General features: G+C 55.6%; 1 protein-coding gene across 2 annotated transcripts in view; it reads left to right on the top strand.

Annotated features, from left to right (window-relative positions):
* NFASC (neurofascin) overlaps window positions 1-21,783 on the top strand; it is a 163,700-nt gene extending 141,917 nt beyond the window's left edge. For both annotated transcript variants that reach the window (XM_012657834.1, XM_012657832.1), the window contains 6 exons: window positions 1,452-1,676; window positions 5,206-5,322; window positions 6,412-6,564; window positions 14,561-14,692; window positions 16,476-16,545; window positions 19,765-21,783. In XM_012657834.1, coding sequence (XP_012513288.1) covers window positions 1,452-1,676; window positions 5,206-5,322; window positions 6,412-6,564; window positions 14,561-14,692; window positions 16,476-16,545; window positions 19,765-19,996 — 929 coding nt within the window. In that variant the 3' untranslated portion in view covers window positions 19,997-21,783. The remainder of the gene's footprint in view (window positions 1-1,451; window positions 1,677-5,205; window positions 5,323-6,411; window positions 6,565-14,560; window positions 14,693-16,475; window positions 16,546-19,764) is intronic.
* Window positions 21,784-26,437: the final 4,654 nt, after the last annotated feature.

Below are 26,437 nucleotides of genomic sequence, written 5' to 3'. Positions count from 1 at the left end.
TGCTGGGGTGGGATGTGGGGCACTGGGCAGGGAAGGCGATTTGCCTTAACTTCTGGAGATCTGAGGCAGGGTGGGATTCCTTGGGAGTGCAGTTGCCTGCTTATGTCTTAAGGTCCCTGCCTACTCCCTGATTAGCATCGACCCTATGAAGTGGACCACGGTCAGATCACAGGAGATGGAGTGCAAGGAGGAGAGGTGGCTCTGTCTCTCTGATTTGCCCCATCATTTTCCCACTCTCAGTTTTAGGAAATATTGGAACTACAGAGTAAGAATAGGGCAGTCCTTTGCTAGCTTCCACAACCCTTCTCTAGAAGGAAAGAAGGCCTGTGAAAAAGTTGTCATGTATGTACACTTAGCTCCCCAGGGCTGACTGGTGTCCAGGGGTAGCTTTGGATGGGGGCTGGGGGACATTAGAGGGTCAGCTCGGATCCGAACCGCTCAAAAGAAGCGCAGCGGGTGCCTCACTCTCAGCCTGGGACTTCTCTGTGCTGTGGGCTGGGAAGATGGTGCTGCCGAGTGCGGGCCACACTGGGATCCCATTAGCGCCCTTTTCCCATGTCCTAAATGGAGCAGAAAGGCCTTGGGGTACCTGGAGCCCAGATTTCCTAGAGAGATAGGCAGTTACTAGAAGTCAGGGTGGGTTGGGGGAATTGCAGGCAGGGCCACCACTGGGCAGAGAAGAGAGGAGAGAGGCGAGGCAGGGGGCAGGAGAGGCGGGGAAAGGGGAGAGCAGAGGGAAAGGAGGAGAGAGGAGAGGAAGGGGGAGAGGCAGGAAGGGAAGAAGGCTAGGGGAAGGGGGGAGGAGAGGCGGGAGGGGGTGGAGCATAGGCAGCAGGCGAGGGGGAATGAACAAGAAGGGCCGAGACTGGGGAGAGTGAGCACAGGCGGAGACGTGCGAGGCTTACCGTGCAGAGTGGAGATTGCTCCCTCTCTGCTGTTGGGTCTGGGTGGCTGTTTGGGCTCACGCAGGTGGGACAGGGTGATTCTGGAGGGAATGGTTGGGAATGGCAGGCTGTCCTGTGTCCCTGTAGGCCAGGCTCCAGCCACCTGCCCACCTCTAGGCCAGAGCTCCAGGGCTGGACTCAACTGGTGCTGCTTGGTCTGTGTCTGGGTGGCATTGGGCCTGGGACTCCATCCCTGGGGTCTGAGCAACCAGCGCGTGCCCCCTTCCCATCCTCATCCTCACCCTTGGCTGGGTGCATGCTGGGTGCTTCGAGCCACACAGACCATGAGAAGAGAATGAAACACATGCAGGGCTTCATTCTCTTCCTGTCTCATGGTTGTGTTTCTGTCGCTGTGATCCATCTGACCCAGAACGTGGTGCTCGGGGAGGCTTCTGATGACGGAGCCACGTCTCCGCACCGGGCTGCCTGCCTTGCACGCGGGGCCGCGTGTCCAGGCAGGGCACAGACAAACCAACCAGACTCGGCTGTTTTACATTTCCCTCTCAGCTCCGCCCACCTTGCCCCCGACTACCATGGGTGCGACAGGCGCTGTGAGCAGTACCGATGCTACTGCCATTGCTGCCACCACCGAAGCCACAACAGTCCCCATCATCCCAACTGTCGCACCTACCACCATGGCCACCACCGTCGCCACAACTACTACAACCACTGCCGCCACCACCACGGAGAGCCCTCCCACCACCACCTCCGGGACTCAGATACACGAATCCGGTACTGCGCACTGCCCCGCCCCTCCCGGCCCGGCTCCCCAGTGGTCTCCGCAGACGAACACGCGGGCTGCCCCAGATAGAAGGCGGGGTCTGGGCTGGTGTTTAGCAACGCCTGCCTTTGTTTCTCCTTCCGAGATCCACACACGACTAGACTGCCAGTCCGGTGGCCTGGAGGCTCAGAGCCCCTCCGGCCCACACTCACTCCTCGGGTGGCCCTGCACCCCTCGGCACCCTTCATTCTAGCCCAGATCCCTGTTCTTTAACAGACGGCCAGCAACCTGGGGGGGACCCCTGGGTCCCAGATGTCAAGGCTGCCTCCAGCTACGCGTCGGCCAGCCAGCTAGGTCAGGGCCGAGCACTCGGGCAGGAAGAGAGCGTGAGGAAGGAAAGAGCACCTGGCATGGTGCTGCCGGCCATGTCCGTGTCCAGCCTTGCAGGGTAGAGGCTGAATAGCAGGGGGTGGCTGGCCATGCCAGGCCACTGTGTCCCCAGGACCCCTGCTCCTTCCTTGCCCTCTTCCCCTGAGGAAGACTTAAAGACTTTTCTTTTAAAAAGAACTTCAAGGAAACGGTGTTGCCAAGGAGTCCCCTAATGCCCAAAGGTGCTCCATCAGTGTTCCCTCTGTCGGTCCCCGTGCCCCTGAATGCGGGCATGGGGGGAACTGCAGCATGCCCAGAGCTGCCAGGGCTGGCCTGCTGGGCCAGGAGGATGTGCCGTTTCTACGTCACGCAGCCAGGCCAGGGTGGCTGTTCTCCCAGCATGAGGAACCGCTGGGGGATTCAGCGATACTTCTAAGCACTGAGCATCAGCCTTTTATTACCCGGAGGGGAGGGTCTCTAACTTCCTGCGCCCACAGGCCAGCTGGCAGGTCAGCGGGCGGCAGCGGACGAGGCTGGCGGGAAGCATCTGGAGCTCTCCTCCAGCAGTTGTAGAGCTGTAGGCCCCCGTGCGTCACTACCTCTTGGGACAGTCCCTTCACCTTCCGGGGCCTCACTGTCTCCCACCCTGCCCCACCTTTCTCAGCCGCCTGAATGAGGATGGAGGCTTAGTGTACATGCGAGGATTTTTTAAACTCAGTGTCGTGGAGTCAAGTGGCTATGCTAAGAGACAGGTGACGCACAGCTGACATGATGCTCCTCACACGCTGGAAGCACAGCCTTGCTTCACGGTGCAATCTAGAACTTAAACAACACGCGCCTTAGGAAAGAGCTGGCTGCAGAGAAACCTGCTAGGCTGTTAGAGGCCGCCGCCAGTGGTTTGGTGATTGCTGTTCTTTGGGGCCACCATGAGGCATCTTTTCCATTAAAGTGGGGCTTTTCGTCCTATAAGTACTTTAAGTTCACAGAAAAGATGCACAAAAAATTAAGACAGGGAGTGGATCTTGCTTCCCAGCAAAGAGTTGCTTGTCTTCTGGAAAGATCGACCTTGCTGCCATATAGAACCAGCCCCGTGGACGCTCACAGCCCAGGTTTGCGCTGTGTCTGAGGCGTGATGGAGGGCCTGGCCATGGCCTTGGTCTTATTTAGACCTTAGGGACACCCCTCGAACATTCTTGCTTCCCTAATGCAACAGAACTGCTCTGCCATCCAGGATTTTAAAAATGAATTTTCATCTTAGGAAAAAAGTTTCATAAGTTTACTTTTCTTGGGGCGAACTAGGCCTTTTTATTTATTCTTAACTTGTCTTTTCCAGATTTCAAGGGTTACTCCCTAATCCTTACAATCCAGGAGTCAGTAGAACATTCCACACTTTTCCTCAAGGACCCGTTTTGTGTTTCCAGGCGTTGACAGCTCACATTCTCAAGTCCTTTTGGAACTTTTCAGCTCTTTAGGGTCTTGCTGTCTCTCTACGGCAGTGCCTTCCTCCAGGGCCCACCTCTGAAATCATTTTGGCTTCCCATCGCTTGACCTTTTTGCTAAAAGCGCCCCAATCTTCATTTCCTTTAAGACAGCCAGATTTGGGTCAATATCGTATTGGCAGCCTAGCGGTTTAAACACAAATTCTCTAGCTATTTACAGGGCTCAGAGCCAAGGAGGAAGAAACTCAGGTCTCCAAATCATGACTAATCATAATTGATTCCCACTGGCAAGAGTCATGAAATTCCAAGGGACTGGGATTTGGGGTGGCCTAAAGCAGCCTGCACAATCAAAGCATCTGGCAGAGAAGTAAGGAAGCGTCCCTTCTGCCCTCCCACGGTGCCATCAGTGGGACCCCTCTCTTGGCCCCTCACCTAACGTGAATGTACCTGGGGCAACCAGCACCTGACAAGGCTGTCATGGAGAAGGCACTTCTTTGAAGTGAAAATCAGGAGATCTTTTATCCCTTCCCCAGCCCTGCAGACTCAGTCACATGTCAAATAGATAATGAATAAATGCATCACCAGTGTACTCTATTCATTTATTTTTGACAAGTGAGTTGGTGACAGTGCCCCCTTGCATGCTAATAAAATATACAGGAGCCACACTTGTAAAGTCTTTGAAATACAAGGCTTCATGCTAGTACTCCGCTATGAAATCTTCGCTGGAAAATGGGGTAATCAGACTGCTGGGACTCTTGAAAAATGATTACGTTTGAAGATTAGTGCCATTGTCCTGCACACGGGCTATGGCTTCAGACAGCGCCATGGCTTTGATAAAGTGGCTCCCAGCTCCTAGGAACTAGATAATTAATGTCTTCTGTGTTGCGTGGATATCAAGCCTCAAAGACTCAGTGGTGTTGAGAAGCCAACAGAACAGGATTCTTCTGGAACCTGGACCACTGAGGGCTGGGTGTTGAGAAGTTATTTTCTCTTGGTCTTGCCTAGCCTGTGAGAGGGAGGGGAAGGGTTCACACTGTCTTTACTTGGGACCCTGAGGTTCTGGGCCCCTAGTCACCTTAGATGATCTGAGGCTGCTTTACACTTGGTCCAAGCTCATGAAGGACAAGCCCAGGGGCTCCTTAGACCAGAATCACCTGTCTGGATTTCCATTCTTCTCTGGCTTCAAAAGCCCGTTGAGATTTTCTCATATTCGGTACTGTCCTTCCTGCAACTTGCATCATGACTCCTGCTTGGCTTTTAAAGATAACCCTCTCTTTCCTGTAGAACTTCACGTGGAAGGGAAAGAGGCTGGCATATGTCCCCGTCCGTCTGCATCCTGGCCACAGGACCTTTTTCCTGGCCCATTTCCCTACAGTATTCAAATCCATGACAAGGGATCTGAAAAAGGGAATAAGCCCAGGTTAGAGCCTCATATGGCATGGATCCAAACCCACTCTTTCATTCTTAACCCCGCCTGTGTAGACACACAGTTTCCAGCTCTCCGTCACAGCCAAGTCCTGACTGCACACGCCCATCCCTGGACGGCGGCCTCTGGCCTGGCCACCAAGGCTGCAGCTTGGAGTTCTGGCGGCCCTGTGCACAGCCATTTCTGACTCTACCCGTCCCCTGATGACCGTGTGTGTGCGCGCTTGTGTGCATGTGCGTGTGTGTCTCCATGTCTCCGGTGCTGCCCCCTCCCCGTCACTAACTCCTCTTCTAACCCGTCCACCAGCCCCCGACGAACAGTCCATATGGAACGTCACCGTGCTCCCCAACAGTAAATGGGCCAACATCACCTGGAAGCACAATTTCGGTCCCGGAACTGACTTTGTGGTTGAGTACATCGACAGTAAGCATTGCTGTACGGGGCGGCGGTGGTGGCGGCGGCGGCAGCAGCGGCGGGTAGTGGTAGATGCCATTAGAGAGATTCTGTGAACTCCCCCAGGCCCAGAGAGGCCTTTTAGCCTGGCTTAATTACGGCTTAATGAAAGTGATACGCTCGGGCCGCAGCGAGGTGGGCGGAGCAGCCTCGCGGAGAAGGAAGGGGGCTTCTGAAGCCATTAGTGCAAGGCTAGGGTTGCATGTCTGTGAGGACCTGGTCACAGGCCCTCTGTCCACTTCCTGCCCAGGACGAGGGTTCTGAACAGCCCTGACACGGGCGGAATCTCACCTCGGCATTGATCTCCTTGACTCAGATTCCCCGCGCGCTGGTGTCGCCAGTAGACAGACTGGGCCAGTTCACAGACTTGGGCTTCAACTGTGCTTTGCTCCCAGAGAGTGCCAGTGGGCCACCGTCAGAGGCACAGACCGGAGCCATTGGTCTCCGCTGGTGGCTTGAGCTGAGCTGTTCACCCTTTACTGGATCTTGGGGCCAAGGGTACAGATTGGTTAGACTGCACAGGATGGTCAGGATAGCTCCCTTCTCCTCTGAGTGAAGGTCCCTGCTCCTGCAGGGTCAAACCCCCCATCTTGGCCTCTTTAGCGTGTGCTCTAAGCAATTTAACTAACTAACCCAGCCAGAAAATCTACCTGGGCTTGCCTGCACAGAGACCTCTTAGGAAAGAGCAGAGCCAACTCGTAGTTCTCTGTGGTTGGCGGAGTTCACATCCACGGCATCCGGACTCCCCACCGTGGTCCACACTTTTGGCTGAGAGGTTAAAGAAGTAGGTCATAATCTGTTCAGGGTGAAGATCAGTGAGGAAATAGAACTTCAGGAGGGGGCACGGCGTCCTCCGCCGAAGGTCACTGTTGAAGAGCGCATTGCATGGGCAGGTGTGGGGAGCTGCCTGGAAACCGGGGCTGTGTGGAGAACTAGACCCGCGGTCCCCTGGTCCCTCCCCCGGCCCTTTCTACCTCGGACAGGTGACCAGGAACCCAAGCACTGTCTCTCTAGCTCCTGGTGCCTGGCTCTAGGCTGACTGAGGTTTCTGTTCCCCAGGCAACCATACGAAAAAAACTGTCCCTGTTAAGGCCCAGGCTCAGCCTGTACAGCTGACAGACCTCTATCCCGGGATGACATACACCTTGCGGGTTTATTCCCGGGACAACGAGGGCATCAGCAGTACCGCCATCACCTTTATGACCAGTACAGGTGAGAGGGGACCTGGCCTGGCCATCCCCTGCGAGCATGGGGCATTTCATTCTCATCCTCGGCTTCCTGCTTGTCTCTCCTCCTTGGAAAGAAGACTCATCCCCACTCCATCCCCACCTTGCATGGCGTGTCTCGGCTCTTACTGTGCGTCAGTCTCAGGCTCCCGGGGAGCCAAGAGGAGCCCAGTGGGCGTGCACAGTGGAGAGGAAGCAGAGGTTCTGACCCGTGGGGCTGAGTGGGGGTCAGAAGGAAACAAGGGATTGTGTAATGAGGACAGAAAACGCTTGGCCCCGGCTAGGCCTGAAACAAAAGGGCTTGGTATCTGTGCCAGCCTGGCTACTGCGGTGGGCCTGGGGGCTGCTGGAGAGGCGTGCAGCCCGCCCTGCGTGCACAGGGGCTTGCCGCCTCCACATGGGACTAGGGCGTAGGGCCACCCCAGGGTCTGGATCCAGAAATCTCCCCAGGAACCAAACCAAGGATCAGTGTGTATGTTACGGCCTTGCTACCGTTATCAGTTGTTAAAAATTCCAAAGCGAGTGACACAACTTATTTAGGGCTTTGTTTTTGTCCCAAGTTTTTCTTGGCCCAAAAAAAAGTCGGTGACTTTTTGTCGTGCAGGGAGAGGGGAAGAAGCTCTCCCATCCTAGAGTGGTGCTGGCTCTATAGTTGCTTCGGCTGTCGGTGGAGAAGCATCTTCATTACGCCAATGAACAGGCCAACTGGGGCTCAGGAAAGGGTACAAGGTTCAGAAGTGTCTCTGCGGTAGGGGTGGCTGGCGATCTGGAGACTGAGGGCTTGCTTGTCTGCGTGTTTGGATGCAGCTTTAAAGTCAGCCAGGCAGGCTGCCAAGTGGCCTGTATGCCAAGCCCTGGGGCTAAGGGCAAGGGTGGGGAAAGAGATTAAGAGAAAAAAGGATCAGTCCCTACCCCAAGGGATATCCTAATTAGATGCAGGTCATTAGACACACAGGATTGCGGGGGGGGGGGGGGGCACAATAATTTATATGAACTTCCGAACGTTGGCTTAAATATACATTACTCTTCCTGTGCCTGGCCTGGCAAGGCTGATCCTGGTGGCTTGCATCTTGGGAGTCACTGCCCTTCTGTGTAACTGTCTCATCCACCCCTTCTGGCCGAGTCCCTCCTGGTCTGGCATCCTGTCTTCCTCCCTGTGTCTCCGCCTGTCCTGCGCATTTCCATGCCATCAAGTCTGGCTGCCTGCTTGAGGCCAGCCAGGCCAGCTCAGGCAGGACATCTGGGTAAGTGGCCAGGCCGTCCTGTTCCAAGGGGAGCCGGGCAGGGAACTGGACAGTTGACTGAGCAGAGCAGGTGGCCGGACTCTGTCTGGCCCAGTTGGGGACCCAAGCTGTTGCTCACCAGTACACGCATTTGATTTTGCTTCGTCACAAACTTGAGTCCAGCACTTGAGCGAGAAGCAAAGTTGACATTTGAGGACAGAGCTCAGTGGTGGGGATGCGGCCACGCAGGCTGCTGTCAGAGCTTTGACTTCTCCAGGGGCTAAGCCCTGGGGCTGTGGGTGAGGGTTGAGGAGAAAGAACCAGAGGGAAAAAACCATTCCCTGCCCTCAGGGGTGTCCTAATCTGCTTTGGGGAATTAAACACGCACTCTAGAAAAATAACTATTGATACTGTGTATGCTTTTGAACTTGACTTAAATACTCGTTTCTCTTTTCCTGTGCTTGGTGTGGAGAGGCTCATCTTGATAGCTTGCTAAGTCTTCCCAGACCCTCCCAGGGCAAGCCGCAGTGGGCAGGCTCATGACCCCAGCTCTGAGTACACTTTGTCCTCTTCCCTCCCGGGCTGGCTGGAAGTGACTACGTGCAAACCACATAGGGAGAGAAAACATTTTCACTTTCTGAAGTCTGTGAGTGTGTGTCCATATCCTTTGAAAATACACACTCTCTTTCGTGTGGGTGGACTCCAGAGCTGAGTCCGCCCAACCCCCCAGATCCCTGAGTTTCATCAAAGCAAGAATTTGTGGGCATCTCTGGGCCCCGACCACTGGTCATTTAGACAACCACGGGCCATCACGTTAGTCCACAGGCTCGAACATGCTACAGTGGTTCAGGAAGGAAATGGAAGGAAACCACTGGGAAGGCTAAGGAGCTCTCTGCCTCGCCAGAAAGATCCCAATGGGAACTTAATTGCCTCCTTGAAGTTTTTGAAGCCAAAGAGACCTGAGCTGCTGCAAACACATAACCCTGGACTCCAAGAGGCCCATCAGCCCTTCTCTGCTAGAGGGCAGGGCGGGGTGAGGCCCCAGGATGGAGGTGCTGACAGTGGCCCATGGTCAGGCAGCAGCCCGCCTCAGACCTCAGGAGAGTGGGGAGGGGGCTTTGGGGGTTCTGCTGTGTTAGGGAGAAACATCTCTTCAGTGAACCCAGGACAGACGAGGTGGGCGTGGAGAGGTGTCAGACGGTGCTTAAGTGAGACCCGCTGAGCCAAATTGTATGTTATATTTGTTTACCCCTATTTCTAGAACATAATTCTTCTGTGGACCTTCAGTAACTGGCCTTTCCTCCCTGGCCAAATCAAATTCCTCCCAGTTAGAATTAGTAGTCGTCAGAACCGTCTGCATTGCAGGGGAACTACCCGTTTCTGAGCGGGGTTTAGGGTGCAGTGTGGAAGGCACACAAAACATGGGTTCTGGTCCAGAGGAAGGGACATTTAGACCCATGTTTGCCCAGCCTGTGGGCTGGACAAGAGGATGCGCTCTGGGTCACCGTCAGTGCCGGCTGAGGTGGTGAGTGCAAACACACCCTGGCCTTTGTGTGTTGATATCACCGGCTCCCTCCATTAGGAATCTCGAAATGAGTTTCATGGATTGAGCATGGAGTTGGCAGTCGAATGTAACTGCTCCAGAGCCTCGCTAAATGCCTTCCTCTCAGAGTCCAAGCCATGGGGTCACGTCACAAGTGAGATCATTATGTCCTCGATTTCTTTTGGTTCTTGAGAAAGTAAGTCATTTTGATGGGGTGTGGTTGAGCCCACCTTACCCCAGATACCACTTGGGTTTTTTTTGTTTTGTTTTTGAGACCAGGTTCTCACTCTGGTTGTCACTCCAGCCCAGAATGCGTTGGCATCATTATAGCTCACTACAACCTCAAACTCCAGGGCTCAAGCAATCTGCCCGCATGAGCCCCCCCAGTAGCTGGGACTATAGTTGTGTACCACCACACCCGGCTAATTTTTCTATTTTTTGTAGAGATGGGGTCTCGTTCTTACTCAGGCTGGTCTTGAACTCCTGACCTCAGGCAATCCTCCCACCTCAACCACCTAAACTGCTGGGATTACAGGTGTGAGTGACCATGCCTGGCCCCCACTTGATTTTGAACATCATGCTATGTCCAAACGTCACAGGAAATTCTTCAACCTTTTCAGTAAGGACTGAAGGTACCATTTGAACTTCACCTGGCACTGTCAGGAATAGAAAACTACATTTGCTTTCTAAATTGCCCATGTGGCCACTTTCCCCTGGAATATGACTTTCTTTCCCAAGAGGAAGGTAGTCTCGTGGAGACAGCTGTCAGAGTGCATCAGAACAAGCACCAGGAATGTCGCTGCAGAAGGTGGTGCCAGTATCCAAACACAAGTTCAAGTAATTCCTTCATCCCTGTGCCCAGGTGTGGCACCTGGGCAAGACAACATCCACATGACCCCTAGCTGGTATCAGGGAAAAACCAAAACCAGTATCTCAGGTTAACCATATATTAGGATGAAATTGATCCATTAATCCTGTGGTTCCCAACCCCCCAGGCCGCGGCCCAGTGCTGGTCCATGGCCTGTTAGGAAATGGGATGTGCATCATCACCTAAGCTCCGCACTGCCCTCTCCCCACCCATGACACCCAACTCCCCCACCCCTGGTCTGTGGAAAAATTGTCTTCCATGAAACCAGTCCCTGGTGCCAAAAGGTTGGGGACTGCTGCATTTATCAGTAAGTAGTCACTGCCTACTTGTTATGTGAGCAGCATTGTGCTAAGTACTAGGGGGCTCAGAAAGACCCCCTGTTCCCAAGACTTTAATAGTATAATTGGAAACCAGGACCCAGGAAGTAGAGCAATTAATTGTTACATTGCGTGGCGTGGCTGGGAGCAAAATCAGAGTTCAGAGGTGGTGTAAGCTGGAGCAATCAGAGATGCATGAAGCAGGGCTAGTGCAAAGGTGGCCAGCAGCGAGGGTGACAGCCCAGGCTCTCTTGGGCAGACAGGGAGACGGGAGTGCCCAGAAGGCCAGGCTGGGGAGTTGAGCCCAGTGTGGTAGGAAGTAAGGGATGGTGGCACATCCTTAAGAAGGCGCTCGGGGACAGGATGGAAGCCTCCTATGAACCCTGTGACTTAATGTCTCATCGCATCCACGCGAACCGACAAGCACGGGCGAGGCACCCCTAGAATAGAATGAAGCAGCGAGGGGAATACGAGACATCTGAGAAGGAGAAGCGGCAGCCCTCAGAGAGGGAAAGAGCGGAGAGGGCTCTGGCGGAGGCGGGGGAGTTGGGAGAGCCGAGGGAGGGAGTGGGAAGACGCAGGATGAATTTCAAGCGCAGACAGCCAAGCAGAGCTACCAGGAGGGAGCTCTGTACTTGCAGCTGTGCAGGTGGCTGGAGGGATGATGGAGATGAGTAAGGGTCTCCCGTGACGGTGACAGTCAGGGAGCCATAGGGAGGTTTGGGAGAGGCGGGCTCAGGGATGGCAGCTGAAGCATGGAGTGTAGACCGGCTTGAAGTCAGCTTGCTGGGGTGGAGAAAGGAGTTGGTGGGCAGGAACTGGAGATGATGGAAGATTATGGAGTTTACCTATAAAATGCATGAGCTGGAGCTGAAAAGTCTGGCAGATTCCTCAAGGGTTTTTGCTTAAAGACAGGGCAAACCTCAAGGTGTTTAACAGCGGAAGGGAAGGGGACAGCAAAGAGGGAGGTTGAGAATGCTGGGAGTGCGGAGATCCTTATAGGAATGAGGGACCAAGGGACAGGGCGTCGGGTCCCACTTATATGGGAGGAGCAGCTTCGGCGGGGGGAGAGGAGACCCTGCCTCTGACGCTGGGGAAAGGGACGGCTGTAGAGGCTGCGAGGTTTCAGCGGTCTCCAGAGCGCCCATGGAGGAGTGAGGTCACCCATGGACACAGAGGGAGAGTGATACGGGAGCCGTGCGGGCGGTTGTGGGGAGCGGTTCTGGACAGACAGCTGAGGGGTGGCTGGAGGGACAGCGAGAGATGAACAAGAGGGTTGCCGGGCGGCAGCAGCAGTCCAGGTGAAGCACGACGCCGTGAACCTGTAGTAGGCCGGGGCTCGCATCGCCCCCCATGCGGGATCTGTGAAAATGCAGTCACGCCACAGAGACCCACAGCTGGGACCAGGCTGAGTGCAGGTGTGGGTGGTGCGGGGTGGGGTGGGGTCTGGGTTAAGCGGCGCCCCAGCGGGGAGCGGACAGAATGAAGGGAAGGAAGTCAGTGGTTCATCGCTGAGCAGACGCGATCGAGTGCTGTGCTCCGGACACGGTCCCTCTCTCAAGGAGCTCACCCTCTGGGTGGAGGGACAAGAATGGAGTGGAAAAGGCACAGAGCCTGGAGCCAGACAGCCTGGGTCACATCCCAACTCCACCACTTACAGCTTAGCAACCTTGAGCAAGGATAAAACCTGTCTTATATGGTTGTGGTGAGGATTAAATTAGATAATGTGTGGAAAAGTACTCAGAGCAGATAGGAAGTGCTTATAAGTAAATTAGTAGTAGTAGTAATAATGTCAAATGGTTACATGTACTATGAAAAAGATAAATTAGAGCCCTCAGAGTGGCTGGGTGGGTCGCGGGAGAGGAACTTTAAACTGGGAAACCCAAGAAGGCCTTTCCGAGGATGTGACTTTGGCCAAGGCAGTATCTGAAGAAAGAGTGGGCCAGTCGTGGTGTCTCACGCCTGTAATCCCAGCACTCTGGGAGGCCGAGGCAGGAGGTTCACTTGAGGTCAGGAGTTCGAGATCAGCCTGAGCAAGAGTGAGACCCCATCTCTACTTAAAATAGAAAAATTAGCCGGGCATGGTGGTGCATGCCTGTAGTCTACTTGGGAGGCTGAGGCAGGAGAATCGCTTGAGCCCTGGAGTTTGAGGTTGCAGTGAGCTATGATGACCCACTGCACTCTACCCAGGGAAGCAGAGCAAGACTCTGTCAAAAAAAAAAAAAAAAGAGAGAGAAAGAAAGAAGGAAGGAAAGAAAGAGAAAAAAGGAAAGAAAAAGAAAGAAAGAAAAGAAAAGACAAGAGCAGTAGACGCAAAGGCCCTGGGGTGGGAATGAGAGCAGCCAGTGTGGCTGAAGCATAGAGGGTGAGTGGTGGGATATGGGACTAGGGAGGTGGCCAGGGCGAGCTCTGGCAGAGCCCGAGAGGTCAGTATAAGGAATGGGGAGTTTTCTCCAATAACAATGGAAGCACTGAGGGTTTAGGCAAGGATGTGATTTGACCCTAAGTGGGGTTTGGAAAGACCACTCTGACACTGCGTGGGGAGTGGCTTGCCGAGAGCAGGAGCGGAAGCAGGACTGGGACTTTTCCCGCAGCATACAGAAATCAGGCTGATCACACGCCATGTTCTTACGGGGGTGCGACTGCTTTTCAGCCCAGGGCCACCCGGGGCAGCCAGAACACAGTAGCACAGAAGCGCTTGTCCGTCTGTCTTTACCACTGACTATGGTGCGATGGTTTTGGTGCGATGCCCTTGGCTGGGTGCTGGGAAGGCTATAAACTGTTTCTGCCCCCAAGAAGAGTGAGGAGTGGGATTGCACCCAGATACCTGCCCCACAACACGGGCGTGATGCAGACCCGGGAGCGCGAGGGCTGTGGGTCCCCGAGCTGCTCCTGTGCTCCCCCTGGGAGGGCCGCGGCGCCTTGGCTCCGGCTCCGTGGCTGGTGGGGCCCCTGCTGAGGTGGGGCTCTCCCGGGGCTTCTCTGGGCTGGGCTGGCACCTTGGATGTGTTGCGTTCCTCTGATCCCTTCCCCTCTGAGTCGTGTTTTCCACGACAGACCGCATTTATGGAAAGGTTGCTTTCGTTCTCCCATCCATAGAAAGTAGAAGAGCGGGTGGGTCCTGCCCACACCCCCCGCCCAAACCGGCACCGCAGCCTCTGGACCATCAAGAACATTCAGATGGCTCCCGAGCGCCTGTTCTTTAGGCCACCTGCGCGCCCCTCCAGTCTTGGAGGGATCTGCCCACTTTGAGACAGGTCTCCACACACGCCAGGCAAGGACAGAGAGGGACTCGCTGTCACGGGGAAGGAGGGGCGAGTTCCCCGTGCGGAAGTAGTCTGGAAGCGGCACGGAGTGACTGGAAGGCACAGCCCCAGCCCCACCATCAGTGCTGGCCTGTCGGCAGGTACCCGTGCCGGGATTCTCTGCTGGCACTCAGCGCACAGTCCCACTGGGGAGACAGGAAAAGACACAGGACATCCTGGGCCTCCACCTGGTCTGGGACCCACTGGTTGGCTCCAGAGCCAGGCCGGTGGGCAAGGACGCCGCCCGGCACCTGTGCAGGCCGCGAGGGCGTTCTTACAGCAGGGTTTTGCGGTGTGACCGCAGCCCCCACTCCCCGAGGGGTGCCGTACAGACTCCTATCTCTTCATCCGTAGCTGACCCGTGGGGAATTGTACTTGCTTGGCCGATCCCTGGCCTTCCCTCTGTCCCCACTAGGCAGCGACCAGCCCTGTGGTTTGCAGGATGCCATGCCCCTTCCTAAAGGTCCTGTTCAGCCTTCTGCTTCTTCTCTGCTCCCCGTACTCCTCGCCTTTGCCTCTTTTCTGACCTTTTTTCCTTGGCTCCTTAATTATTTTCTTTTTGCCCCTTTAGCCGGGGTAGCGTGGGCCCGAGGGCTGCTAGAGGGTAGCTTTAGGCTCCTGGAGAAGCATCCAGATGACGTAGCTGCAGTTCTTCCCTCGCATCTCCCTCCGCACCTTCTCCCCCACCACGTCACTCAGGGGTCTGCTTTCTGCCTCCCCCGCCAGCTTACACCAACAACCAGGCGGACATCGCCACCCAGGGCTGGTTCATCGGGCTCATGTGCGCCATCGCCCTCCTGGTGCTGATCCTGCTGATCGTCTGTTTCATCAAGCGGAGTCGTGGCGGCAAGTACCCAGGTGAGACGGGCGAGAGGCGCAGCCAGGTCCCCGGACAGATCAGGGACTCTCTTCCCTCTGCGAACCCAGCCCTTGGCAAGCCTAGAAACGCGGTCCTCTTGCCTGGTCTGTGCATCTTCGAGCTGCCAGCAAGCACTTGAGCTAATTAAGTTCACCTCGGGTGGGCGGGCGGATGCCCCAGGAGGCTCCAGACAGGGGCTGGAAGGAACCCTGGCCCCCATTAAGAATGACCTTTCCTCTCTTGACTCACCACCCATCTGCTCAGCAAATTGGCTTTTTTCAGCCTGAATCTCATTAGGATCCTGTGGCCCAGGGAGGAGAAAGGAAGAGAATCGTTTTCTCTGACCATGTCCTGAGCATGGGGAGCCAAAGGGTCTGGGCAGAAGCATCACACCCGTGAGAGGGGCCGCAGAGTTGGGTTCTCAGCGGGGCAAGGGTATAACCGCAGACACCTCTAACCGAGGGCCAGAAGCTCCCAGGTGAGGAGCTGACAGGGACCCCTCATGGCCGTAAGGGGCTTTGGCTTCCCTAGAGTCCCGAAGAGGCATTTCTCTTCTGTAGGCTTCAGGATCCTCCAGCCCAGACAGACCAAGGTCAAGGACAAGGACCTCTGGCATTCTTGTTTCTGGAAATATTGATTGTTTTTCAAACAGGGGCAGGAGCCATCTGTCTGCAGTGGGGTGGGCAGGGAGACAGGAGACAGGATAATGGATAACGGTGAGAGCAAAGACCCCCCTGGACTGCGGCCTGAACTCGCTCCCTGCCCCCAAAGCCCCGTCACCAAACACGCCCCACACTCCCCAGATGTTTCCTTTTCCCCATCTCTTAGAACAGATCCTCCCCCAGGGTCCCCCTAAAACTGAACACAAAGGAAAGAGGAGAGGAGAATCTATTTGATTGCCTTTCCCCTGCCCAAGAGCCCACAGACTCTAGGAGTCTGAAAAGTTATGCCTCGACGTAAGCGAGGGAGGGCAGGAAATTACAATTCTTTTTTTTTTTTCTTTTTTTTTGAGACAGAGTCTCACTCTGTTGCTCGGGCTAGAGTGCCATGGCATCAGCCTAGCTCACAGCAACCTCAGACTCCTGGGCTCAAGCGATCCTCCTGCCTCAACCTCCCGAGTAGCTGGGACTATAGCCATGCGCCACCATGCCCGGCTAATTTTTTCTATATAGTTTTTAGTTGTCCGATTAATTTCTTTCCATTTTTAGTAGAGACGGGGTCTCGCTCTTGCTCAGGCTGGTCTCGAACTCCTGAGCGCAAACAATCTGCCCGCCTCGGCCTCCCAGAGTGCTAGGATTACAGGCGTGAGCCACCGCGCCTGGCCTACAATTCTTTACTGATGAGTGATGTTTCCTTTCACTTTGTTTTGCCGTGTTGGGACTGTTTCCTTCTGTGAGAGAGACAGCCTGAGCTAGGGAGGCCTCCCTCGGCTGTCCCAGGTAGAACTGGAACACCTGATGAATTTGTCAAATAAACTCTGAGCCTTCCCTTGCCCATTCAGAAAGTGCCCTATTCCAGAAAGTTCTTCAAAGCTAACCTCTTTCCCTCCTGCTACAGAGTAAGCCCCTGGTACATTGAAAAGATGAGTGAACCATGGCTCTTCTGGAGCCGTCAGGCCTGGCTCTATTCTCCACTCTAGCGTTTGTTCAGTTACTAATTAGATTAGTGTCACTGAGCCCAGGGCTGTGCCTTCTGGCTCTACACTGGGGAGAGCCGTGGAGAGCAGGGCATGCTTCCTACCTAATCATTGCATCTGTATCTTTGCTTCTCTTGTTGACCAAGTACGAGAAAAGAAGGATGTTCCCCTTGGCCCCGAAGACCCTAAGGAAGAGGATGGCTCTTTTGACTACAGGTGCGTGATCTCCTTCCTCCCCGTCAGGCGGGCTGTCCTCACTGCCCCTGAGGCAGTCTCCTTGCCTCAGAGCAGGTCCGCTCGGCTGAGAGAACACTGCGTAGCTGTCCTTGGCCATCAGGCGGTCACTCTGCCTCTCTGACGGCGCCTTGGCAGACGGCGCACGCTACGGAGAGAGGATTCTCATCCCGATAGCGCCAGACGAGCCTGCTCCCCTGGGCGACGCTGCCCGACGCACACATACGTGCATCTGACAAAAGGCATTTCGTTCATTCACCTGCGCAGCTCGAATGTATTGAGCTCCTTGTTTATGTCTTTCTACCTTTTTACTCTGAAAATGAGCCTTGGGCCTCTTTTGCCATGATATGAGCTCAGCTCTCAGGCTGCTTCTCTGCCTACACCCCACCCCTAACCCAGGCGGCTGCATTGTCTTCAAGTCTCAGGAATGAAGGGGGGCTGGATTCTAGGCCTTTTGCCTGTGAACCTGGTGATGTCTTTGGGCTCTCGACTGGAATAGGCCTTGGAGAGGCAGCTGGCGGGGTGTCCTGTGTCCCAGATGAGAGGACTGAGGCCCAGACGGGGAATGACTTGCCTGAGACTGTCCCAGCTCTCCATGCGGTGAGCCAGTGGCAGAGCTGGAAAGGCCGGTTCCAGGGGCTGGAGCTCCGGCTGGTGCCTCCGTTCTACACCTGTGCTCGCCCTCGATCTGGGTGGGCCTTCGTACCTGGGCTTATGAAGTTCTTATCTGTCCATTTTGATGGCAAGTATATTTTTAACTCAGGAATGATGCAGGGTGGGTCGTGGAGTCTCATTCCCAGGACGAGTGGCTGGTAGGGAATGTCTGATCAGCTCTCCTTCCCCACCCCCACCCAGTTACTGTCTGGTCCCAGGTCCCCTCGTCTTCCTCTGACCTCTCCTTTTCCTGCCCTGGGCCTCCGCCACCCTGCCCATCAGCAGCCTGGCAAAGCAGGGTCAGATCGATACGTGGCAGAGCCACTGCCCACACGGGAGCCTGTCTGGCGGCTACTGGACCATGACTGTCCGTCCGGTCCAGCATCCTCACGGGCCTCCCAAGCACATGAGCCCTGCCCTTCTCCCCTGGCTGTCCTCGGCCACCTAGCAAGGCCCAGCTTCCCCATGGGCTGAGAACTATTCCCTGAGCTTCGTGGCTTCCTCCCCCAGACCCTCAGTGCAGCCAGAGGGCAGCGGGGAAGACCTCCCCAGCCCAGGGCCAGGCAGCCTGCACTGTGAGCAGCTGCTTTCTCGTGCACTTCTCCTCCCTCAGACGCCAGAGCTGTTGGGCAAAAGCACCTGCCTCCTCCCGCAGACGTTGAGGCTGGATCTCCATGCTCCGGAGCATGCCGGGGCAGCACGGCACAAGTGCACGCACGCGTGCGCACACATACACACACACACACACACACACACACACACACGCCCCTCTGCTTTGGCTCTGTGGGGCCTGCAGTTTCCACCCTAGAGCCCCCACTCAGATGAGTCTAAGAATCCTAAACTGGGGAAAGGCTGAAACTAATACATCAGAGGAAGAACTGAGTTTCCAAGGGGGACAGGCCTGGGGTAAAGGAGGAGTGTGGCTCGCCTTCCCCCATCGTGTGGCTGAGTTTCTGATGCTCCTACAGCTCTCTCCTACATCTGTCCACCTGGACCTCCAAGGTGACTCAGAAGCTCTGCTGACAGTGGCTAGACCAGGGCCACCCTGGTCATTCTGGTTTTTTTCAAGCTCCCATTAGAGGAAGTCTGTTCTTTCCAGACTGATGCCCTTTCCCCGCAAGAGCCTGACCCACTAAAGACCTCGCCCCCGCCTTTCACCCTGGCTGGGCTGGCGCCATCCAGGGGGTGCATTTAGCTGGAAGTGGTTGCTGGAAGCAGGGGAGGGATTCCTGCAAATCACATAACGCGATCCTCACGCCCCTGCGGGTGGGGGGAGGACCCTGGGGAAGGGGTGCATGTGAGAAGACTGGCACGTGGGGTGAGGAGCCTGGCAATTAGAGCCCGCCAGTTGGCAAGGAGTGAGCTCTACTTCCTGCACAAACTCAGTGCAGCCCTGGAGACCCACTTCCCTCACGCCGTCTCCCACAGCACTGCCGTCCGAGAACACAGGCCACGTTAATGGGCAGCATCCACTCGGCGCTTCGGGGAGTGGGCTAATAGCTTCCCATCCACCAACACTCAGCTCCGGCTCGCCACCCTCCCCTGACAGCTGTCTGCCCAACACTGCTATTAGCAGCGAGAACACACTGCCCACTGTAATGGCGACTGGGCCGGTTGTTTTCCTCACACCCGAGAAGGACTGAGCGGAGGCTGGGGGCAGGGGAGGGTGCGGCGTGTGTCTGCTCAGACTGCCTGGCTCCACTGTGGTCCCACCTGCTGCGCCCCAGACTCCCCCTGCGGGTGCCGGCTGCCTCCTTCCTGGGAGCTCAGCTCACCTCTGAAGTGCAGCCAGCAGCACCTGGTCCCCACTCTGAGCCCAAAGGGCAGACAGAGCTTTCTAGCCAGGGGAAGGGATGTGGCGCCTGAGCAGACACTGGCTCAGGGAGCAGCCGGGGCCTCCGAGGGGGCCAGGCAGGATCCTCTGAGCCTTGCTGTCTGCTCAGGTGCCCTCCCTCCCACCACCCACACGCTCCTCTATTGCTAGGCCCAAAGCAGTGGTGTCTGTTTGTAGGTCAGCCAGATCCCTGAGAGAAACGACACCAAGATGGAGAAGCAGGGAGGCAGGGGCAGCTTTGTTCCTTTAAGGCCTTTGCTTTTTGTCAAGGCAGAGCCTTCCCCTGCAGAGTCACAGATCATGGCAGGTCAAAGCTGGTCCAACCCCTCTTGATGATGGACTGAGGCCCAGGTCACAGAACCACACAGTGACACGCAGGACTAGAGCCATCCTGCATGGCCTCACAAGCAGTGGCTCTGCCCCACCGTGGGATGGCCGTCTCTGTCTGTTCCCACCTCTGACAGGGCCCAGTCTCACGGAAAGGACCCCAGACCAGGAGCCCAGAAGCGTGGGGCCCAGTCCCTGCTCTGCACCACCTTGCCACCTTTGCCCGGAGAAGACCTTGTTTGTCCTCTCTAGGTCCCAGCTTCCCTTCTGTAGAACTGGGGTGATCCTGGGGTCCCGTCCTTGCTGAGCTAGAGGCGCGCCGCCCTGTCCCGCCCGCCTGGGTTTAGGCTGGGCTGGGCCCTGATTCTCTGTCTCTCTCTGGCCAGTGACGAGGACAACAAGCCCCTACAGGGCAGCCAGACGTCTCTGGATGGCACCATCAAGCAGCAGGAGAGCGACGACAGCCTGGTGGACTATGGCGAGGGTGGCGAGGGGCAGTTCAACGAAGACGGCTCCTTCATCGGCCAGTACACGGTCAAAAAGGACAAGGAGGAAACAGAGGGCAATGAAAGCTCGGAGGCTACGTCCCCCGTCAATGCCATCTACTCTCTGGCCTAACGGAGCCCACCCGGGCACAGCCACTACTTTGCAAGTGGGAGGAAGGGAGAGGGGGAGACGAAGCCACTGCAGACCCACTGCAAAGCCACCACCACCTTCAGGGACAAGGGTTCAGTATGGGGGTCTGCCAAGCTGTGAGGACCAGTGACACCCAGACACCCACAAGCCCCCTCCTAATGACCCCCGTACACCCCCGGGTGCCACCAGCATGGGAGAGCCACAGCCACAGCTGCGCTCAGCTGGAGGGAGCCCGGCCCCTGCCCCGTCTCACGCCGCCCCACCCGCCTTGGCCCCGGCACTCACTCGCCTGTTTCTGTTGGTTACGCTACTTTTCACTGTGTGTGTTTTGCTTTGTGCATCTTCCCCTCCAGACCCAATGTCTCCATTTTCTTTTCCTTTTCAAGACGTGTCCCTGGAAAAGAAAAAAAATAGGTGGACTCTCCCCCAGGAAACCGTAAAGATAGGCAAAAGGATTGATCCGTCACAGAACACGTAGAAAAGCTATAGTATTCAAGCCACCACCGGGCCAACGTATTTCCGAAGGATGCCTTTCTCGCCATACGCCTCCCTGGTCCCAGTCCCTCCGCCTCGGCCTTGTCGGTTGCTGAGCTGGGCTTGGCTCCTTTCTGGAAAATGACAGTATTTTTGGCAGGGAGAGGGCATGCAGGCCTCCTTGCCTCTCTGGTTCAGTTGGGAGGTGAGTTTACCTCTTGCCCCTTGTTCCTGCCCTGCCCCCTCCTCCGGAGCATCCAGGACGTGAGCTGCTCTGACTCTGAAGAATTTGGGGGAACACGAGTGGGCACAGATGGAAGGACATCTAGTGACTGTGTGCCTCAGGCAGAAGAAATCAGATGTCTGGTCCCTGGGGAACTGTGCCCGCCTCTAGAGAGAAGAAAAAGGCTGGGTTTGGACTTCCTTCCTCCCCATCAGCGAAACCCAGGATGTCGGAGAGAGGGCCACAGCCACTATGTCCAGAGTAGGGGGCACCTGCCCACCTGGCGGGGCCCACGCTGCTGCCCTCAAGGAGGTGGAGCCCTGTGATGCAAGAGCTTTGCTGGTGTGTTTGGGGGTGTAAAGCGCTGCTCCCCCTTTCATCTCCAGCGGATATCATCTCCTCGGTCAATTCCGTATGAGGTTGAGACTCACGTTTGATAAGGTGTGTGGATGGGGACTTGCTGCCTGAGACCAAGCCAGTCTGTCCTTTCGTTAGGGTACATACATATCAGGGGACCCCGAGGTGGCTCCGTACTAACAGTGCTGTGATGCCCCCGCCTGGGGAGGACTCGATGCTCTTCGTATGCCTTATGCAGCTCTGATCTGTCCCTGGAGTTCCCAGGTCCCCAGCCCTCCCTGCCAGCCTTGAAGCCTCCAGCAACGTCTGCCTCGAGGACAGCAGGGCAGCCTATGCAAGTGTCCCGGCAGGACCAGAAGCCGCCGCTCCTCAAATGCCCTCACCCGTTTGCCCCAGTGGAGACACTCGCAGACCTGCAGTTCTTAGACCGAAGGTGCCGCCTTCATCCTCCCCACCTAATCCGTTTTTGAAACCAAAGGTACCTAGCCTCGGAGTCAGACAGGGAGATCATGAGCCTAAGAGTAACCCTTTAGCTGTTTCTGTAGCTCAAGCCAGTTTCAGGATGGTGAAGCTGACCCCCAGGAACGGATCAGCTGCCACAGGCACAGGTAGCTCCGATGTGAGCCTCCAGCTGCTAGCTAGGGGCCTGGGCAGGACCAGGGCTGTGTCCTTCAGTGACTTTATTAAAACATCATTTGCCATATGTTTAAGCCGCAAAGGTATTAGCAATGCTTGCATCATTTAATAATCATTCAGTTGAAGATCAAGCCCGTAGACACACACACACACTGTCTGCAGGTAAGAAACCATAGCCCAGAGCTGAGCCAATAAGGTGGTTTGAACCTGAGATTATGTAAAGGTTGTTTGGGCCAAGCCCTGGCCAGGGCTGATGCCTGGACGCCTGAGGATCAGCTCTCTCACGGCGAAAGGGGACAGGGTAAACAGCGGGGCTCTGGAGAGAGAGCTCAGGGGGCCCCTCCTCTGGCTCTCCTCCAGCACCTGCTTGGCTACAGCAGGGCACTCCTGCAGCCCAGGCCCACTGTCCCTGAAGGGAATGTCGGGGAAGTGTGCCTGTGCACTGAATTACAGACCTGGCCCTTCCAGAAACACTTTGGATCTGCGCAGAGTAGTCAGTGTGTCGCCTGAGACACAGTTCCATACGGCGCTGTACATGCAGGTGAACCCATTGCCCCAAGAACAGGCTCTTAGGGCAGGAAGGGACGGTTAGATGTCATCATGGCCATCTCCCTGCCTCTGGAAAGTCGGCCACACAAACCGATGACTGAGAAGGCCTCCTTCTGTCCTAAGGATCTGCGGGACGCTGAGTCCCCGGCCTGTCTGCGCCTAATCCCAGTGTCCAGCCAGGCTCTGTGCCACCCTCCTTTGAACACTGTTAGCGCCTCTCTCGGGCTGCTGTTCCGTGGATGCTGCGAGCTGCTCCCACCACACATGATCGAAACCCTGAGGGCAGGAGCAACTGTGGGGCTGAAGAACCAAGTTTTCCCCAAGCAAAGGTGGCACGCGCTCAGACTCCTGAGGGTGTGGATTACAGGGGAAGGAGGCGGTCCCTTCCAGGAAGAGGAGAGTCCGTTTTCCCTGGAGCCCATGCCAGAGTCCACCCTAGCTCGGGAGGAAGGCAGTCCTGCCCAGCACTCCCTGCCAGCTGGGTCTCTCAAAACATACCAAGAGCGATGCCAGGAGTGGGCAAACCAGTGGTGCTTCAGCCGGTCTGGCTGGGAGGGAAGAGGTGTAGGTCATCTTGCAGTGACTCTAGACGTTCCACTGACAGGGCTGCAGTCCCACCTGTGTGCTCAGCCATAGAGCCGGGGCTTCCTGTGCTCACTTAGCCTTTCATTCGTCTAGTATGCATTCAACGAATGTTATTTGAACATGTCGTCTGAAAAAAGGCCTGAGGCCTGGGTACCATGGTGAGCGAGTCAGATGTGGTCCCTGCCCTCGTGGAGCTAACAGTCCTGGAACCGAGTCTTGGGACACAGTGGCCATCGAGTTGGGAGCATTCTGCCCTCCATTGCTTACGCCGCTGACGGGCGCAAGCTCGAAGGGAGAGGATTCGAGGAAGAGCTTGGTCCGCCAGCTCAGAAAGGCTGGGCGGGACAGGGCAGCCAGAACCACAGGGCGGGGTTGAGGGGCACTCCTGCTTCCTGAGCCTCTTTGCTTTGCCCCTGCAGGCAAGCTGCTTAACCTGTCGGTATTTTTATGCCTCTGTGTGCCCTGTTCAGTCCCTCCTTTGAATACCTCTCCCTGCAGAGGGACATGGGCCCACCTGAGGGTGTGGGAAGGCCACTGCTGCAGGGCCAGGGGACAGCTGCCTCCCACCTTGCCTGGGCTACGGCAGATGGGACCCATCTTTCTCTACCTTGCTTTCGAGATGGTTGAATTTGAGCTGAAGGGAAGGCCAGAACGGCTGCCTGCCTTGCCCATCTCCTCTTCCCTGAGAGGCTGGAGACATCTGGTTCAAACCCTTCCTGGCAAGTCCCTAGGTCTGGAGAAGTGACCACATGTCCAAAAGTCAGCCAGTGCCAACAATACTTGCCCTGCAAGGTACACCTGTAACCGGGGCCCATAGAGTGCATTCATAGTTTCCCCGACCACGGTTAGCCTTAGGAAGAGGGTGGAAACAGATCTGAGGATGTTTCTGGGTTCTCCAGTAAAGGACGAGCTCCCCTGCCGCACCCAGACATGCACACATGGAGCAGACGGCAGCCCTGCTGCGGCGCAGTACTTCTGAGAGGTGACGATCGTGATTATGACGTCTTAGGGTGAGTCCACACGCAGGCCCCTGTGAGAGGAGATGCACAGGGCTGGGTGTGGGTGCACGACTTGTAGGAGGGGAGGGGACCACCCAGGTTGGGCCCTATTTAAGCGATTCTTGCAGGCAGCACCTAGGGAGAAAGTCCCGTCCAAAGGGGAGGGAAGCTGTCCCTGGGCACAGCACAGGCAGTGGCCCTTTCCAGCTCCTCCTGGAGCCCTGTGCTGGAGCAGGGCTGGGTCTTAGGGCTTCACAAACAGCCTGTTTGATGGAAGGAGTCAGATTTTGCACATTTTTGTCTCGGCTTTGTGAGGCTGCCTTGCTAACCCTCTGAAGAGGTGCAGATTCTCAGACTTTCTGTCGGCTGGGGATGGTGCCAGAGAATCACTTCTCAGTAGGAGGGCAGCAGGTTCCTGGGGTGCTGGCACAGGACACTGCTCCCTACTCATGACATGGTGTAGAGGGGCCTCCTGCCCAGCCCCTGCCAAACACACACGAGCCCACGCTTGTGGTCAGGTCCACCCATTGAGCAAAGGATCTTGCTTGAGCTTTGCACGGTGGCTGAGGAGTGGCATGTAGGAGGTCCCTGATTTTAAAAAGAAAAATAGGACTCAAACCAGTGAAGCAAAGAGCTTGAAATGTCAGGAGGAGACTCAGACCCTGGGATACATGGGCAGAGCCCACCTCCTGGGCAGCCCCTCCTTTACCTACACAGGGTCACCCCGTGCGAATTCAAACCACACCCCGTGGCTGTCCCCATCCTGAACAGCCCAAGCCCAGGGAAATACCCTTTCTCTTCCCCCGCTGCTAAGAACAGGCCTTCCTGAGACACATTCAGAGAAGGACCAGAGGGAAAGGACGACCACCTAGGAAAGCCACAAACCCCACCAGTGTCTCAAGCCACACCCAAACCCATGTTCCTCTTCTCAGTATATGAGTATTAAATGGACGTTCCACAATGGTAAGGGTGGCAATGAAACAGGTACACGGCGTCTGGCTTAGGCCAGAATCAGGTTTCAGCGCGTGAAGGGATCACAGAGCCGATCTAACTGAAACGACTTACTGTATAGACGAGGATGTGAAAATCCAGGGAGGTTAAGGGCCTTGCTCAAGATCACACAGCTGGTGAGTGACGGTAGGGTTAGGGCTTGAACTTGGGCCTTCTGACTCCTTGTCCAGTGTTCTCATCTCACCGCAGCTGCCTGCTTTGGAACGGAGGTATTACTTACGATCCGTCCCGCCGGCTCACCCCGCGCCCCGTTACCGCCCCCCCACATCCCCCGCACACCTCCCAAAAGGAAAGACAAGAAAGGATTTTTCTGAGTCCGAGATCGTTGTCTGACAGGCTGTGGTCAACCCAGCCGTGCAGTTAGGGGCAGACCCAGGCCAGCGGAAGGGAGTGACAAGCTGGCTGGCATCTGTTACTGTGAAACCTAGACTGTACCCCCAGAATGGTGTCTCTTGCATTGTCACACGCAGGCCTTCAGCTTGCTGTACTCCTTGGAAGTGAGGTCGTGCAGGGGGTCTCTGTCCCTTCTGCCCTTGGCCGTGGGGTGCTGGGGGGCAGGCCTGCCACCCTGGGATTTGCAGGGCAGGAGTTCAGCAGATGTAAAGACTTCAGTGAAGCAATAAACACAAAAAGCTGGGAGAAAATACCCAGAATTTTGTGCTCTAGTTTCTTTTTCAAAAATGAGGCAGATCAGATGCCGCTGACCTGCTCTTTTTTTCTGATTCCCAACCGCAATGTCCTCAGTCAGTGTCGTCCCCCTGCCCGGCTCCCCACTCTTCCCCAGCTTCTCCACTCTCCTCTCGAGCTGAGCATCAGTCACCTACGACGTGGCCACCTTCTGTTCTGGTCCCACCCCAACCTACGCTAGACCCCGGAGGACCTCTTGCCCTCCCCCCGCACACACACTTCCCCCACCGTTCCAATTTGTTCTTGTCATTGGAAAAATATTTTTCCCAGTGTCTCTGTCCCTTCCTCATACCTACACACCCACAAGTTGGTCTGATCTTTTTTCCATTGGTTAAACGTTTAACTCTCCATGGCAGACCTTGTTTTAACCCCTCTGACATCGTGTTCTTCCCTTTTTGTGAGTTATTTTGCATTAACCAACTTTGTCAGTGACAGATGCGTATCTGAGGGTGTCACGCACGACCTTCAGCAGGGAAGATTTCTGGGCCGTGGAGGACCGTCTAATACATGGACTTATAAACTGACTGCATGAGCAATGAAAAGGCCAAATTATTTGGAATTTTTTTTGGAATCACTGTAAAAAAAACTGATTTCTTTTGTATAGAGAACACTAAACGTATAATAAAAGTTGTTCAAAATGCACTCTGGCCATGTGATTTGTTTATTTTCCTTGGTTAATGGGTGGGAAAGGGATGTCAAGGGGTTAATAACGGAAGTGAATCAAAGGGCTTTTCATGGGCACCAGACGGCACACTCTTAATGGAATTCTGCCATCCCGGCCACCATCTAGAAGTGATCTTATTCCGGGAGACTCGTTTGCATAATTTGTATTTTAAACACAGAGTGACTGGTATAGGAATGTGTAATGTGTACGGTCATGGAGGCGCCCTCTGGTTCCATGTG

The sequence above is a fragment of the Propithecus coquereli genome, unplaced genomic scaffold (assembly GCF_000956105.1).
Source record: "Propithecus coquereli isolate 6110/MARCELLA unplaced genomic scaffold, Pcoq_1.0 Scaffold563, whole genome shotgun sequence".
Lineage (NCBI taxonomy): Eukaryota > Metazoa > Chordata > Mammalia > Primates > Indriidae > Propithecus > Propithecus coquereli.
The sequence above is the reverse complement of the archived record's forward strand: the minus strand, read 5'-3'. Positions and strand labels throughout refer to the sequence as shown.